The sequence below is a fragment of the Mobula birostris genome, chromosome 7 (genome assembly GCF_030028105.1).
Source record: "Mobula birostris isolate sMobBir1 chromosome 7, sMobBir1.hap1, whole genome shotgun sequence".
In the NCBI taxonomy this organism is placed as follows: Eukaryota; Metazoa; Chordata; class Chondrichthyes; order Myliobatiformes; family Myliobatidae; genus Mobula; species Mobula birostris.
Genome location: NC_092376.1, coordinates 35,784,264 through 35,803,042, shown reverse-complemented (window position 1 = coordinate 35,803,042; position 18,779 = coordinate 35,784,264). Strand labels below are relative to the sequence as shown.

The following is an 18,779-nucleotide window of genomic DNA, read 5'->3' as shown; positions in this document are numbered from 1 at the left end:
CATTGGAATTCACTCCATTGACTTCACTGAAAAATACGAAAGATGATATTAGTATATTTAGTGTTTCCTGCCTGGTTTGAACTTACAAACATAAGAAGTACAACAGGAGTAGACTATTCAGCTTTTCATGCATGTGCTAACATTCAGCATGATCTTCGGCATTCTTTTATCTCAGCGCTCTTTTCTTTTACTAATTCTATTTTCCTTGATTTCCTTAATTTACAAAAATCTGTTCCTAATAAAGGAAAATTTCTTGCCTTTCCTTTTCTTGCCACAGGAGTTCTTGTGCAATCTAATATCTGCTGAACTCCATTCTCCTCTCTTCCAACCTCTAATGTTTTGTTTTTATTCCACTAAACCTGGCCTTGATATTCTTACTTCCTCTCTGCACAACACTAAGTCATTCTATCTCACCTGAATTTTCCTTGCCATTACAAATGGTTTTTTTCTTTCTGATGCTTTGGCATGTTTTATCATTGTGTTATGGATTTAATTTTGTTGCGGGTATCTTCATTTACAGAGTGCCTGCAGCAGTTTGCAGTGATAGTTAAAAACTGATGCAACTGCAAAAGGTAAAATGTAGACCAGGGGAGTTTGTAATTTGTTTTAATTGGTATGTCCATTAGATATATATATATCTTCCTTACCTCCTAAGTTGTAAATTGTTGTTGAATTATAACCATGAAATCAGAGTCGTTATCTACAAAATCATCCACATAGGAGGTTATTGTAAGAAAAAATAATCTGACTGACAAAGCCTGTCCTTAAACATCCTTATTTGGAATGGTAATATTATTTTTGCAGAAGGATTTTACAGATCATTATCATTACTTTATGTTTAAATCATAAAAATTCAGCATCATCCAGGTCAAGGTGTCAAAATAGAGAAATATAATTGTGAGTTTGCCATTGATGTGGTAAAAGTTAGACTGACTTCTTTTCACTTATCCAAGAAGTGAAACCCCGTATTTAATCACTGCCATTGATCACTTGATAATCAGATATTTGATCAATGATATTGTTCAGTTAGTAAGAAGTGCAGGATACACTTTGGAAGGACTAATTTAAGATACTTGCCTTCTTGGATCAGGATATCTGGACATAGAGTACAAGAGCAGGGAAGCTAAAGTACAACTTCATAAAGCAGTGGTTAAGCTTGTTCATCACACTGGGACAGTGCAAAGGGCTTTGTCCAGGGTGTTTTCTGGGATGGAATGTTTCAGTTATGAGGAGAAGCTGGATAGGCCCAATTTGATTTACATGAAGCACAGGAGTCTTAAGTGTTGTAGGTGGGAGGGGGTGATGGGAATCTGATAGGGGTATACAAAACTGAGGGGCATAGATAGGGTACATTGTATGAAACATTTCCATATAGAAGGACTATCTAAAATGGCGGGCATTAGTTTAGGTAAGGGTTTTGAAGAATAACCTTTTCACTCAGCCAATTTTTGGAATTTAGAATACACTGCCTGAATGGGTGATGGAGGCAGATATTCTCACAATATTTAAGAATGATAGAGTCAAGCACTTGAACACCAACACATTGAAGGCTTCGGTAACAAACAATGTCCTGGAGGAACTTAGTGAGCCAAGCAGCATCTCTGTGAGGAAAAGAGTTGTTGACATTTCGGGTCAAAACACTGTACAAGGACAATTCCTTTCCTTCCATAGATAATGTTTTGACCTTGCAGAGTTCCTTGACCCATCTTGTTGCTCCAGATTTCAGCATCTACAGTCTCTTGTGTCTTCAGAAATCTGTGTTTTCTGGTTTTAAATCTGTTATTTTTCTACTGTTATTTAATTTATAACAGCCTATTTCTGGATGACAGCCACATTCAGAAGTATTAAAACGTTTTGACAGCTTTAAGAGGGGCAAAAACTGTCACTCTGAGTTTTTAAGAGTTTTATGGGTGAAGCTTGTTCTAACCTTCTTTCCTATCTAAATTAATGTCACAGGAGGTCCTGGTGTCATCCAAAGCCTTGCTACCATTTAGGACAATATTTACCAATATAACCAAATTTCCAGCTGTGGTCTAAATAATTACATAGTATCAAAATACTTAAGCAATATGCAGTAGTAAGCCCTACTTAACAAAATCAAGGCCAAACTACAGCTGTTGCTAATTGCAGGTACTCTTAATCATAGTCAGTAATGAAGCGAAATGTTCATGCTGTAAATGGAATAGTATGTAATAAAATTCATTTAAATATGAAATTTGCCCCAAATGAAATTTTGACAACTAAATCACCTTTTGGTTCTTTAGGAAAATGTGATGTCGCACGCGCAAACACACACACACACACACACACACCCCTCACCCCTCAATGGGACAAAGTAATAGACTTTTCTCTTGCAACAAAATATAATCTACTGATGCATTCTGGGAATAACCATATATCAGACTTACTTAGGATACATAGATATATTAAAAAGTATCCTTACCTGTCCAAAAAGTGAAAACCATTTTCACTTAGTTTACCCTCCCATTTGATTTATTGTAAGTCCTCATGTATTTGTGTGGTTGTTTCGAAGATGAATTCCTTAGCTTTCATTTGTGCATTTTCTTCCTCTTTTATTTCTACTTATTGTTGTTTTATATTGGATGAATTATTGAAAATGCAATAGTAATAGCCTGGAGGATTAGTTATATCAATTGTAACTTTCACCAAGAAAATATACTGCAGATCTTTTAATATGTTACAAGTAAACTTCCTTCATCTTGGCTGATGATGAGTTGGAGACTGCTTCGTGTAAAATTTTATTTTAATTGCCTGATAAGTGCCAGATATATGTCTCCAGATGGTACATTGATAAACTTTAGGCCTAATTAAGCAGCTGGGCTAACATAAATTTTGTAGTAGACAAATCTAAGATCATTCATAGTAGCATAAAATTTATGGTGTAGTAATAAGTTAATCTCTGTTCACTGTGGAAATCCCAGTACTCTATAATTTTGAGCCTCCTGTGCTCCTTTAAGAACAAGAAATAACAAAAGTATGCAAAGAGTATCCACTATTAAAATATGGAGAAGAAAATTGCCTGAATCTGCTTTAAATAATTCACTGAAAATTTTGTGTCAATGTGAAATGGCCATCAACAAGAGTAATTAACTACGAGGTTTCTCTTCTTGGATAAGTGAAAAGAAGTTAGTCTAACCTTTACCATATCGATGGTAAACTCACAATTATAATTCTATATGCAGTTTTAACATCTTGAACTAGATTTTGCTGGATTTTTACCAACATTTCTCAATGTGAGTGCCAGCAAATTTCAGGATGTGCTTGAATATGGAAGTCCAGAAGTTAATAACTGAATTCTACTAGTGATTTTTCAGCTGTTCTCTGCGGTGTACTTCCCATAAAAAATCATTGGCAGAACTGAAGCTTGGTGAGGTTCCTCAATATTAAAAGTGCAGTACATCAGGATGCATCAAGACCAGACTTTTAATTCGTTGTTTTAAAGTAGTGGTTCCTAAATATTTTCAAGTTACTGCCCCTTTGGCTCCCAGACCACATCCCCAGCACCCCCTCTCCTTTTTTAGATATTACATAAAAACTATAAAACAGTTTTGATTTACAATGCATTGTTAAAGAAAATAGGGACAACAAGTACAAGGCAGTGACAAATAATTGTAAAAATTCAAATCTATTTAAGCCCCAAATAAAATAATTTATTTAATTACAGTGAAAACAATTTTAACAACAATTTTAGAGCATAAATTACTCGTCCAACTATTCACTCCTTCACCTTTTTCACCTTTCAATGAGATGGACAGATTTGGTGCAGTGATATCAGCTTCTCAACATCAGGCTGTCACTCAGAAGGAGTCACAGATCCCCATGTTCAGTAATTTGAAGCCTGAAAGTTTTGCTTTGAAAGAAGTTGGGCAACTGCACTTAAACTGCACTCCACGAAATATGCTGTTGGAAAGGCAAAAAGTAACATTTTGACCTTTTTCAACAGTGGAGGATAGTGTTCAGAGATTTCTTTCTCAAACCAAAAGTCGAGATAAATTTTGAATCTCGGCTTCAGCTCAAAAATCATTTTATAGCAATATCGGTTCTTCTTCCATCCTTCCTGTTAATTCCTCGTTACAAATGCATGAATGGATATAATACACAATCTGGAATTTGGATCAAGAGAAGATCCTGAAATCTCTCAGTCATGTCTTTATGCAGCTCACTCAGGTGGGCACAGTATACTTGAAGATCATCATCTGGTATTCCTTCTTTTTCTTCCAACTCGGAGAGGCTCAGAAATTGGAAAAAGTTGCTGTGGCCAATGTTGCACGTAAATAGAGTTAACTTGGACAGAAATGTGGAGATGACTTGATTTGACTGACAGATTCACATCATTTCCTTACAATTGAAGATTTATTTCATTAAACTTCGGAATAATTCTGAGAAATAAGTAATGTTATGCCTAATATTCTTGAGTTGATTGCAGAATGAAGCATTTGAGTCTTCAAACAACTTTATCATGATTTCAAAAAGTGCATAAAAGCATCTCAGGCAGTTTCCTTTTGAGAGCCATCTGACTTCCATGTGCAATGACACGTGTTCAGATTGTTCATCATTCTCAATACAAAGCTCTCGAAATAGTCAAGAATTGAGAGTATAAGACCTGATTTTATTTACCTCTGTGATAATAGCATTTAATGATTTGTGCAGCCGATCACTTAGGTTTTTTGCAACAAGATGTTGTCTTTGAGTTTTACAGTGAATGATAAATATGTTGGTTTCAGCCTTTCTCAAGAAAGTAATAACCCCACAATGGCATTCTGTCATTGATGGTGCCTCACCTGTTGCACAACAAGAACGTTGAGTGGAATCTTCTTCTTTTTGAAAAATTGCTCAACAACCCAAAAGTTTGAGTCCCATTCATATCTGTTTCTACAAACGATAGTTCCCTTGAACTAGAACAATAAGGGAGGTTCTGAGTATGGTTTTGCAAAAGTCACCAGCCCAAATAATTAAAGGTGCAGTTCTTCTCCAATGATGGAGGTTTCCAGATTTAGCAATGAGCAATGATATGTTGTATGAAGAATATAACCCATCACTGTTTTGTTGTGAAATGCTGACAAACATGTTTTGAAGTGTTTTCTGTTTTTGAAAGTTTTCATGAAATAACTGAAAATATGTCAAGTTCTTGTTTACTTTATCAGAGTGTATTCTCTTCAATTGTCCAAGGAGCCTGGATAGTTTCATTGCCTCATTTGAACAAAACTATTTCACATAACAGGCACATTAGCAGCCGTTGGTTGATTGGTGCTGTTATATAACTATATTTCAGATACCTCACACTATGCTGTCTATACTCTTTTCTCATTTGGTCTGATTCTGCCATTTTTGTCGTGGATTAATGACCACGGTCAATCACCTATTGCTTTAAATCCAACCGCAAGTGCTGCTATCAAAGGGCGAGTTATGTCATCATCATAGCTCAGGCAAAACCTGACTCTCTGCCTAAGGGAACATAAAGTGGGGCAGCAATATCTCATTTGGGTTATGGACTGGAAAATTGTGGTCAAGACCATTCAAAGGACAGATTCTGAACTTTACCCCATTGAACACCATACCTTAATTCACAGGAATCACATCATTGCACAATTAGAGTATAGGATCGTACTAACTAATGCTGTGCTACAGGAGTGAACGGCAGTAATGCGTGGGCTGGATCTGGAAATAACAGAACCTCCTCAGTCCAGATTTCTCATGATATTGCAAATACAGAAGCGTCACATTGCTTTTCAACAAATATAGCACACCTCAATCAAAATCTAAGAGGATGGTGGGTTAGCAAGAGACAAGGAGATTACATGATGATTGTAATCAGGGAACTTTGGATCAAATTAATTTTTTAAATTAAGCCTGTAATCCCTCAGCTACTCCTTTTGCTACTGAGTCCCCTCACCTCTACCTTTATCTTTACCTTTATCACCCCGTTAGAAACTCCCACCACTCCTAAGGAGATGTTATTGCCCACTTTGAGAGCCACTGCTTTAAAGGAACCTTGCCGAAAAAGGTATTATGGAGTCTTGGTAACATATGTATCCTATAGATCTGGAAATCCAATTTACCACAAATGGGATTGCAGAAATAAAAATAAATAGCAAAAATTATCTGTTATTTTAAAAATTATTTTAAATTATTTATATATTTTAAGTGCTTCATTTGACGATCTTTATTTCAACACTCTTAAAATGTTAACACTTAATTGTGTTTATTAAATCTTTGTAAATGTTTCTGAATGTCATAAGAATGCAAGTAGTTGAAGCAGAAGTAGACACTTTGGGCTGCCTCTGCCACTATAAAGGATCATGGCTGGTTTGATGCTGACCTCAACACTTTACTGACTGTTTCCCAAAATCCTTGATCACCATCCCTACCTCCACCCCCCACAATAATTCACATATCTACCTATCTCAGCCTTGAATATATTCAATGACACACAGGCAGAGGTTTGCCAAAATTGACTACCCTCCAAGACCTTCCTCCTATTCTCCATGTTACATAGGTAATTTCACTCCACATCCCCACCCACCAGAACCAACACTGTCACCGCAGTAATGTAGCAGTTAGAGCAACGCTATTACAGCTCAAGGCGTCAGAGTTTGGAGTTCAATTCTGATCAAACTTTTGTATGGTGCTCCTTTCCTTTTTTCCACTCTAAAATTGTACAAAACAAAAATAATACACAAATCTTGCTTAAAATGTTGAAAAAAAGTTTCATCTTTAACTTTATGAATTTTGGAGATCAGTTCATCTTCTACTCACTTAACTATTCACAGTAACAAAAATTTTGACTAGGGGTGCCCAAACTTTTGCATACCACTGTATCTTAAACCTACATCCTCTTGTTCAAGCATCAATCCCTTGTGAAAAAAAGTCTACGTGCACTCTGTCCTTTGTGATCTTGTGTACTTCACCATCATGTCACTCTTTAAACTCCTATATTCCAGGGAATAAAGTCCTGGCCTATGCAATCCGTCCTTGTAACTCAGGCCCCCAAATCCAGCCTACGTCCTAGATTAGATTAGATTATGAGGACACGCAGTCCTCTTTTATTGTCATTTAGTAATGCATGCATTAAGAATTTTTATGCACTCTTTCTCATTTAATAACATCTTTCCTGTAACAGGGTGATCAGAACTGTACACAATATTCCCAAATGCAACTTCACTAATGTCTTATATAATTGCAACGTAGCTTCCCAATTCTTATACACAGTTCCCTGACTAATAACACCAGCGTACCGAATATCTTTGTCACTACCCTATACTTGTGATGGTATTTTCAATGGAACAATGCACTTGCACTCCTGGGTCTCTCTGTTCCTACCATTTACTGTATAAGTCCTACCCTGGTATGATCTACCAAAGTAAAATACCTCACAATTATCTGGATTGAAAGCTAGTTACCAATTCTCAGCTGACATACCTAGCTGATCAAGATCCCCCAGTAATCTTTAATAATCATTTACACTCTCTATAACACTGCTTGTTTTAGTGTCATCTACAAACTTACAATCATGCCTTGCACACTTCACATCTAAACCATTTAAATAAATTACAAACCGCAAAGGTCCCAGCACCAAACCCTGTGGCACACCACTAGACACAGCCCTCCAGTTTTAGAAATAACTTTTCACCATCATCCTCTGCTTCCTACCACTGAGCCAATTATGAATCCAATCTGCTATCTTTCCTTGGATCCCATGCTATCTAACCTCCCAGGATAGCCTATCATAATGGACCTTATCATATAGACAACATCCACTGCCCTGCCCTCATCCATCCTCTTGATTATCTCCTCAAAGAACTCCAAGAGATTTGTCAGTCATGACTCCTATGCACAAAGCTGTGTTGATTGTTCCAATTCATGCACTATCTCTTCAAAGTTTGTAGATCTTATACCTCATCTTCTAGATCCACCTTCTTGAACTACTGCAGTTCTTGATGTCTAGGTATACCACAATACTGTTAAGAAGTGAGTTCAAGGATTTTGACCAGCAACAATGACGAAAAACAGTGGATTCTGGTTCATTGGAACCAGTACATTTTAGCCTTTTTAAGCAACTGCCCCAATTAGCCAAAATTTCATGGAAATAGTTATAAAAAAGTATAAAAAGAGACAAATTACCATTTCACTGAATAACAATTCATGCATTTAAAATGAAATACGGAACAGATTAGAGCACTACTAATAGCTCTATAGTACTATAAAACTGTGTTAGTTCTTAATAGTTATCAACAGAAGAATTCATCCCGAGTACACCGCTGTGTTCTTTTGATTGACTGTAAATGAACAAAATCAGCGGAGACATCTAGCGGAGGCACAATACTTTTGATGATTGCATCCACCATATCTTCATTTTCATTGTAACATTCAAGATGATTGTTGATACCTTCAAGTTCTTCATAGGTCCTAACTTGTTGAAGTAGTGAAATCATTGAATTTTTACTCCTGATTGTTTCTGGTATCGCCAAACCCGAATTCTTGAAACCTTGGTAAACAAAACAGTTACGAATTGTCTTACTGAATTGCCCTTCTCTTGTAGCCATGTTGTGTGTATGGTTAGTCCAATTCAGTTGCCGGTCAATGGTTGGTGATAGTGGGAGATTTGGTGATATGCTGTCATCGGATGTTAGGGGGTGATACCTATATTTTCTTTTGCTGGAGATCATCATTGCCTAGCGTGGTGCAAATGTAACTTGCCACCTATTAGTCCGGACCTGGATATAATCCAGGTCTTACTGCATTTGGATGTGAATTAAGGTATAGTTTGGATGTAGTTAGTTAATCCATGTTTGAATATGCTGCTGCCAAAATCATGAACCCTTACCTTATGTGGTAATCACGTATGTGGTTCTCATAGAATGCTTTTAGGAAATCCAAATATGCTCCTACCCAAAAACTCGAACAGGACAGTCAAATATTATTTTATTTTCATAAAACCTACCTAATTGCATTGTGATTTGCTGAATGACTTGCTACTTCTTTCCCAGCAATGGTTTCTACACTAACTCACCGGTAAGGTTCCTGCTCCTTTTAGAAAAAAGTGATATGTATGTGATTTTCCATTCTGCCAGGTCCATTCTAGAACCAGGAGAACTTTGAAAGATCACAGTCATGGTATCAACTCTCCTGCAATCACTTTTTTTTAAAAGATCTCAGGATCTTAAAAACTGTGGGACTTGTGAGCTTTAGTCCATTAATTTGTCCAGTATTTTTTTTCAAAATGATAACAATTTCCCTCACATCCTTTGTTTCTGAAGTTTTTACTGTTTTTGGGATGCAAACAGTGAATTGAACATGAACAGATATAATATATTTATTCAAGTGTATTGTCAATTCTTTTTGTCCTTATTTTCCATTATTATTTTCTTATTCTCATCCTCAAGACAAATGCTTATCGCAGCTACTGGCTTCCATTTCATTTGCTTGTATTCATATTTCTTGCTTTTTTACTCTCACAATGAGCATTTCTTCCTCTTTACTCCCTTCCCTATCATTCTTGTCAGATTATAAAATTTTGCCAATCTTCTGGTTAACCACTCATCTTTTTATTTATTTATTTAGAGATCCATTATATACCAATTTAATGTTAAATTTAACTTCCTTAATTAATTGTTCTTCTTGTGGACACAAGAGGTTCTGCAAATTCTGGAAATCTTGAGCAATACACACATAATGTTGGAGGAACTCAACAGGTCAGGCACCATCTGTGAAGGGAAATAAGCAGTCAAAGTTTCGAGTGAGACCCTTATGAGTCTTAATGAAGTGTCTCGGCATGAAATGTCTATTTTATATCCTTACTGTGAAGTTTCTATTTGTCATTGGAATACATCTTTGTAGAAATCTATGAAAATTTTCCTTAAATGTGTCTAATTTCTTATCCAACTTTACATTATCTACAAATCTAGTTAGTAAATTTTTCATGGCTCCGATGCTAACCCAATTCATGAAGCTATCCCAGCAGATCACTTCCAGAATAAATGCCAATGTCTCATGATTTGAAACCTATTTTCTTACAGCAAACTTAAAAGCACACATGTAAACTTCTGATTTTATTAAGTTTGTAAAAATGTTCATATCCAGTGATTATCAAATTTGCAATTTTGCCCCTGCCTAGGTCTTTGGGTACCAGATAGGCTATGGCAACTCTCTTCCTCTCTGTTCCCCTGCAGACACCAAGAAATTTTAAGAAATACTGAAAAACTGACTGCTTTGACAAATGGCACAGCTGAGGGCAGGATTATATTGAAAAATGGCTCAGCTGAGAAGTTTCCAGACTTTGTAGACAATGATTGTAGTAGTCCACCTCTCGTGCTGCCATTTACATTTGGCTCTGGATTCTCTGGGCCAACAAAATTAGTCTTCTGGTTACAGAAAGGATAAATTTGTGAAAAATGTGAACATTTAGAGCAGGGTTTACTCAGGAATGCAGAGGCTGTTACCTTCTGCTGTATTATTTGTTTGCATGTCTGGATGAGAGGTCTTTTATGCAGAATTCTTCTTTCTGTCTATTTGAGCCATGAAATACATGTCTTTTGTTGTTACATGCTGATATTAGTATGCGCCATGTCATCATTAAAGTTGTTTGATATTGCATATAAATAAGGTAATGAGGCAAATAGAATATCCAGTATATTTGAAAATGATTAAAGATGATAATGGTCATTCTGTAATGTATGTTTACTTCTATGTCAATGCCTTCCTTCCAGCTTCAGAAGTAATATTTTATTGATCAGAATTTATATTGCAGTTCTGTACCAGTTAAATTCACACAAATATAACTTTTTTTAGGAGCCATTTACCACATTTTTCCTTAATGCAAATGAAGGAAAATTTGATTATCCAGAGCGAACATTTTCTTCTGTCGCAAAATCATGGAGGAATTGTCAAAGAGACACTTCAGATGTGAAGGTATGTAAAATGCTGAATGTTTTAAGTATATTAAGGCTATTATGTTACATGTTCTTGTTCATTTGTATAGATTGATGCAAACACAACAAGTGGATTATTCTTTTCATCACATTCTGCCTAATGACACCTGAACATACATTAATGCCTATTGATTTTAATATTTGTTGGGAATGAGAATATTAATACCGTTTTCCCCTAATATTGGAAATAGTGTGTAAGAGTGGACTGCCAGAACACATTTGAAATTTGGTTTTGTGTTACTTGGTAATGTGCAACATTGAATAAAAATAATACTCCATGTGCAACCACTAACTCCAGGAAGTTTCGTGACTTCCTTCGAAAATAATATCTTTCTGCAAAGTTCCAATGGATTTATGGAAATCGTGCTTGACTGGTCTATCAGAGATTTTTGAGGTTGCATCTTGTAGAGCAGATGAGGGATGTTCTGTATTAGAATTTTTAGAAGAATCAAGATAACGTCCCACAGGAGGCTTGTGAATTGGTTAGGATACATGAGGCTAGTGAATTAGGTTAGGATACATGAGACTAGAGTAATTTATCAACATAGAATGGAAGCAGAGAATAAAAAGATTTTTAAAGAGAAGATTAAGTTTGTGATCAATGGAGAGCTGCAGGAATCATTGTTTGAGCCCATACCGTACACAATCCATATCAATGATTTGTTTAACAAACCAAATAAAGTATTTCTAATTTTGCTGCTGACACAAAGCTAAGTGGGAAAGTTAGTTTTTATGACGATGCAACGAGGCTGCAGGGGATATGCACAAGCTAATTAAGTAGGCAATAGCAACTCTAATTATCAGAGTGTGGAAAGATGATAAGTAAATAGAATTGCTGAGTATCTGTTAAGTAGTGAGATATTCTGAAACATTGATGCTCAAAAAGCTGAGGAGTTAAGAGACCTTTCTTACTGGTGGACATGAGTACAAGTGTAAAAAACTCAGTGCAATTATGTGGGGCCAAGATGAAGCAATATTTAGATTGTTGTGTACTGTTTTGATCTCCGTACCTAAAAAATCAATGACCTAGCTAAAGAGGGAATATTGTGAAGATTTGATTTATCACAGTAGTTCTTGGGACAGTGAGGAGGTAAACTTGAAAGTTTGACAGAATGAGAGATGATCTTAATGGAACCAGCAGAATTCGTAGTGATCTGAAAAGGTAGATAAGAGATGAATGTTTCTCTTGAGTGATTTCTAAACTAAGGAGTCAAAGTAGTAAAATAACCCATCTGGAAATGAAATGACAAACAATTCTCTCAAAGTGGTGTGTCTATGGCACTCTGGAGGGTTATGATGGTTCACTCATTGATGTTTTCTTGGAAATTATAGCAACTAAGGTATATGAGGAGACCACAGGAAAATAGTATGAGGTAGAAGATTAACCAGGGTCTTAGGAAATGGTGGAATAGGTTTAATGGTCTGAATATGTTCTTCTACTGCTATTTCTTATGAGGTTATCGCTCCTTATTTTAGATTGTAGAATTATACAGCAAATGATCAGGCTGTATGGCCAGCTGTGCTGACCATTATGCCAAGTTAAACGGCGCATCTGCTTGCATGCAGTGTATATTCTTCGATTCAAATTGCAAAGTAAATTTATTACCAAAGTACATATATGTCACCATATACAATCCTAAAATTCATTTACTGCGTGAAGTTCACCGATAGGGCGAGTGAAGATATCCCCACTGGTTCAAGAGTTTGATGGTTGAGGCTATCATGATAACTGATAACAGATAACTGTTCCTAAACCTGGTGCTGTGGGTCTTGAGGCTACTGTGCCCTCATCCTGATGACAGCAGTGAGAAGAGAGCATGGTCTAGGTGGGGGGGTGGTGCGGTCCTTGATGATGGAGACTGCTTTCCTGCAACATAACTCCTTGTAGATGTGCCCAGTCATGGGGAGGGCTTTACCTGTGATGGACTGGGCCATATCTGCTATTTTTTCCAGGATTTTCTGTTCATGGGCATTGGTGTTTCCAAACCAGGCTGTGATGCAGCCAGTCAATATACTCTCCATTATACATCTATAGAAGCTTGTCAAAGTTTTAGATGTCATGCCAAATCTTTGCAAACTTCTAAGGGAGTAGAGGTGCAGCCATGCTTTCTGCATAATTATACTTATGTGCTAGGCCCAGGACAGATCCTCTGAAATGATAACACTGAGGAATTTAAAGTTGCTGACCTTCTCCGCCCCTAATCCCCCAATGAGAACTGGCTCATGGACCTCTGGTTTTTCCCTCCTGAAGTCAATAATCAGCTCCTTGGTCTTGTTGACATTGAATGAGAGGTTCTTGTAGCATCACTGAGTCGGATTTTCGATCTCCCTCGTATATGCTGATTCATCACCTCCTTTGATCCAGCCTACGACAGTGGTGTTGTCAGCAAACTTAAAAATGGCATTGGGGCTGTGCTTAGCCTCACAGTTATAAGTATCAGACAAGTAGAGCAGGGGGCTAAGCATAAAGCCTTGTGAATCCCCTATTCTGATGGAGATTGTGGAGTACATGTTGTTGCCATTCTGATCTGACTGGGGTTGGAGACTGAGAAATTGAGGATCCAATTGCAAAATGAGGTATTGAGGTCTTGAAGCTTACTGATTAGGTCTTGAAGCTTACTGATTAGTTTTGAGGGGATGATAGTATTGAATACCAAGCTGTAATCGATAACGAACATTCTGACGTATGCGTCTTTGCTGTCCAGATGTTCCAGGGTTGAGTAAAGAGTCAGTGAAATGGCATCTGTTACAGGCCTGTAGTGCCAGTAGGCAAATTGGAGCAGATCAAACACAAAATAATCTGCAGATTCTGGGGTCAAAGCAACACTCACAACACGCTGGAGGAACTCAGCAGGTCGGGCAGCATCTGTGGAAAAGATCGGTCGACGTTTCGGGCCAGAACCCTGCATCAGGACTGAAGAGGGAAGGGGCAGAGGCCCTATACAGAAGGTGGGGGGAGGGTGGGAATGAGAAGGCTGGTAGGTTCCAGGTGAAAAACCAGAAAGGGGAAAGATAAAGGGGTGGGGGAGGACAAACCGGGAGGTGATAGGCAGGAAAGATGAAGAAGGAATAGGGGAAAACACAATGGGAAGCAGAAGGATGTGGAACCATGAGGGAGGTGATAGGCAGCTGGGGGAGGGAGCAGATCAAAGTTGTTTCTCAGGTAGGATTTGATGTGTTTCATCAATAACCAGTAAGGCACTTCATCATATTTGATGGAAGTGCTACTGGATAATGGTCATTGAGGCAGAATACCACATTCTTCTTAGGCACCAGTATAATTAAAGGCTGCTTGAAGCAGATGGGTACCTCAGACTGCTGAAGCAAGAGGTTAAAGATATCGGTGAACACTCCATCCGGTTGATCAGCACATGTCTTTAGTACTTGGCCAGGTACCCCACCTGGGCCGGATGCTTTTTGTGATTCCACCCTTCTGAAGGATGCTGTCATATCGGCCTCTAAACTGAAATCACAGGGTCATCGAAGGCTGTGGGAGCTTGTGAAGGTTCCTCCGTGTTTTGATGGTCAAAGCGAGTGTAGAAGGCATTGAGCTCATCAGAAAGTAAAGCCTTGTTGTCACCTACTTTGCATGGTTTCACTTTGTAAGAGACAATAGCATTCAAGCCCTGCCATACTTGTTGAGCATCCTTCAGTGATTCAAGTTTATTCAAGAATTGCCACTTTGCCCATTAGATGGTTTTCAGGAGATCGTACCTGGAATTGGATACTTTGCCTGGTCACATGCTTGTCTAAATGCCTCTTAAAATGCCTTTTACATTCTGTATGTTCTAAGAAAATGCAATCTGCCAATATCCTTTAGTGTGTTATTGTTTCCTTTATACTGTAACTTACAGTATATACAGTGGTCATAGACTTAAACAGACTGATTTGCTGCTAAAACAGGAAAGTAGAATTTGAAGTCCAGAGACATTGTCTTTACTGATTCTATTTAAGTACAAAGCCAGTGTAGATTAGCTTCACTTCTTCAGTAGGCTTTGATATCTCACCTTGGAAATATCATCTGCTGGGGAGCTTAGTTGGACCCAACGTAATTTGGCCTCTCAATGGCACAAGGAGCAACAATATATTTTCAGTTTAGGGTGATGTGTGCCTTGAAGGACAACATGTGGGTGGTAATATTCCCATGCTGAAACTTGTTTCTTTTGAATAGAGTTACTTAGCTATGGATACCACAGTTTTAGTATAGCCTGACTAAAAGCAGAGGTAAAAACAAAGTCACCACAAATGAATCTGATCTTCTACTGACTGGTGTGCTACCAGTCAGCTACGCTTGAATTATGCTACTTATTTCAGAGAGCTCCATGGCACAGGCTTGCATGGGGAGGCTAAGGTCCAACATTGCACCGGGCTTTGATGGTTGGTGATGATTATCCCAAGTTCTGTAATTGTGAAAACTGGCATTGAATATTAGTGAATGTCTTTGAGATTGACAAACATTCAATAATTAGTTTAAACTGTAAGTAATGGAAGTACTGAACATCATTCCATGTGCTTGAAAGCAATTAAATGCATTTAACTGCAAATTATCTGAACCTAATCAAACATTTTACTTGCCATTTCATAATTGCTGCAAATGCAGTTTAAGAAATACAGTTTTAGCAGGCAAACTTCCCAGTCTGTATGTTGGGAACCAAGGAACTCTGTACACCCCAATGGACTCAATGAGAAGCCCACCCATGTAGCAGAGGGGCTGCCACTTAGCTGAAGCAGAAGACTCCATTTAAGTCTGTGTTTTGGAGTGCCAGGCTTCCACAGTTGAGTACTTTAAAGCCAGAGCAGATTTGACAGCTTTTAAGTGGAAAATCTGCCACCATATAAACGTCATTAAAATATGAACTACATACAAGAAAGGTATAAAATTATTATGGTCCTGCTGGTGTTGATTTAGTATTTTTTTCCCATTGCAACAAAACACAGCTGGAATGGCATTTGTCCTCAATGTGTCATATTGTTGTAGTTCAGTCCAATGGTAACTTGCCTCAGGCAGTTAATTAACCATTTATGACAAGTTTATTTTAAATGCAGCTTGTTCCTTAAGCCTTTTTCTTGTCATTTGCTGCCTGTGTCCAGTGATGTTGTAAATCACTGCATCCATCTTAAATATGTTTCTTTATGTGTTTGTCCTGTTTGTGCATTTCAGATGGATTGTGAAAATAACAATTGTGTATAAATATTTTAGTGTACATATGTGTACATGTTTTTATGATTATATTGATTGAAATTACAGGTAATTCTGGAATCTGATCAAAAGAATTATTTGAAATTCGATCTTCCAGATCCCAAAATTGGGCAAGAGTCTATGTTTTACAGTCTTTCTTTATTAATCCCGGTCTCCTTCTGTGGTAATGAGTGCAAGCTGGGAAAAGAGTGGCTGTTAGTAAGATGACCTTTCAGGAAACAATTCACCCAGAAAAGACCTTAGCTGGACCAGTTGGCTTCATACTGATTTTTTTAAAATGTAATAACTAGCAAGGGAACACAATGCAGGCATCATTTCTTTTATAGTTTAAAAAAAGCTTTTCAAGGTAATTGCTATGTTGTCAAAGCCTCTGTTGGCTTCGCCAGTTTCACAAAATGCCATTAAATCTGTGGAATTAACACAGTTGATGGAGAGGGTTTCTGAATGATTTACCAGTCCATAATGGTATTTTCCAGAGTTAATGGGTTGCAAGGGAAGAGAAGCTAGAAAAATATGGCATTTTTAAAAGTTTGCAGTAAATTAGAGAAGTGGAAACATATGTTTAGGATTTTGTTTCATTGTACAGCCATAATAACGTGTTATGGTAATAGTAGAATGTAATATTAAATATTAGTTAAAGTCACTTGTGTAGCTAAATATTCTTTGTTGACACTTCTCATAAATTTAATTTGTTTAATTTAGTTATATGTCCTTTTTCTTTCCCTGACCATCCCTGTTCTTAAACCGAGTTTGACAAAATCTTATGTTAGTAGAATATTCATAATGTATACCTCACCTGGAGCTTTGACTTATTTCACATGTTATTGAATATCACCTAATGTTATATGAAGGAAAAATGTGCATTAAATGGTAATAAAGAGAGTTTATGTGATTAATTTAAACTAACTATATTTTCATTGTGATAAATAGATCCTTTGTAGGAAAGCTAGAGGAAGCTATTTTGTTTCTAATAATTAAGAAAGCCTTTCTTACATCATATTCCTGGCACATTAGAGGACTGAAGTATCAAATTTAATTGGTTACTTTAGTGACTGTAGTGATTTTTTTTTTACATTTTTGTACCCCCGTGCCCTGAGAAAAGCCGACTTAGAATCAGATTTCAAGAAGAGTGTCATCCATTTTGATCATGTTACACATTTCAGTGCCTTAATGCTTGTAACGATGTAATCTGGTGAATTTAATCTGTTGCTAGGATTTGTGAAATTGGAGGCTTCAGGCTGTATTTTTTTAAAGCTGGATCTTGTTAGCATATTAGTAAAGGAAAACTGCAGTATGTTTATATTTTAGATGTGTTTAATTGAAATCAGGATGATCATTTTAGTGGTGATTACTGCACTTTTCTGAAGATGGTAAAAAGTCAAGCAAATTAAATTATGACAAATAAGAGAGCTTAAACAAAATGGTTTATTAATGGATTATGATGTGATTTGTTAAAAAGCATATTACTGTTGTAAGTTTTAGTTCTCTGTGTTGCTGCAGTTAATAAGTAAACTCTAATTTCTAGTTTTACAACTTTTCTATGTGCATCAAAGTGGCTTTTAGCACCCTGAAGCTATCAGCTATGCTCCAGTTACATGCACCCTTGCTGTAGAGTTCTGAGACTTGAAGATGAAATCTGTTCAAGATGGTGCAGATCTGTGACCTCTGTTGAGGTCATGGCTCAGCTTTAGTGTTTTTTTCAGTATATTTTGGGTTTATGGGGATAGTTTAGGGGACAGAGAGGGGTGTTACAGGTCACATTAGAGTTTAGGGACAGGGGAAATGTGAAAATAGAGGACAGGCTGGAGTCTTAAACCTCGGCACCCTGTTTGAAGACCTAGAACATTGACATGGGACATCGGTGGGCCAGGCCAGAATGTCCAGTCAGATATTGGACCAGAAGACCAGCATGGATGAACGCTGGTGTCCCCCCGGCACCCCCCACCTGGGGTCAGTAAGTTGTCGTGGGTTCCGGAATCTGAGTTCTATGTAGGCAGGAAGAACTCCTGGGTTCACAAAACATTGAGATCAGAGTTCGAGGCCAAGTGTTTAGGGTCCTTCATTGGCAGGTTCGTAGTTTAGGACCTGGTGTTTAGTGGTCGGTGGATACTTGGGTCAATGCTAAAGATCAAAGCCCAGGGGTTGAATCAGAAATCTGAAATTTGAGACCTTTTGGCCAGAATCCTGGGTCTGCGAACCTCTGCAATTTCTTAGTGTCTGAGTCCAAATCCAAGTACGAATCTGAACCATAGAACACCAAAGAAGACGGCCTCTTTTGGGGCTAGAGGTGTGTACAGTAAATGTGCATGGGTGAGAGAGAGGTGTGGGGCTTGTTTTATTGTTGTTGTTTTGTTGTGTTCCATGTCATTCTACCAAGCATTGTGCAGCTACCTCCAGCAGATACTTGAGAACTATGGTTGTTAACACAAATGATGCATTTCACTGTATGTTTCAATATATACTTAATAAATAAACTTGAATCTTGAAAATCTTGCTGGAAATCCATTGCATTGCTGAAGTAGTGCTGTGCTATCAAAGGTTCCACCTTTCAGAAGAAACACTAAACCCAGAATTCTTCTGCTGTAAGATAAATTAAATGTTTCCATTTCATGGTGCCAAAGAAGAGAATG

At 37.4% G+C, this 18,779-nt stretch overlaps 1 protein-coding gene across 9 annotated transcripts in view; it reads left to right on the top strand.

Annotated features, from left to right (window-relative positions):
- Nucleotides 1–18,779, top strand: part of nbeaa (neurobeachin a) — a 908,137-nt gene that overhangs the window by 794,983 nt on the left and 94,375 nt on the right. For all 9 annotated transcript variants that reach the window (XM_072262897.1, XM_072262901.1, XM_072262905.1 and 6 more), the window contains one exon: nt 10,810–10,929. In XM_072262897.1, coding sequence (XP_072118998.1) covers nt 10,810–10,929 — 120 coding nt within the window. The remainder of the gene's footprint in view (nt 1–10,809; nt 10,930–18,779) is intronic.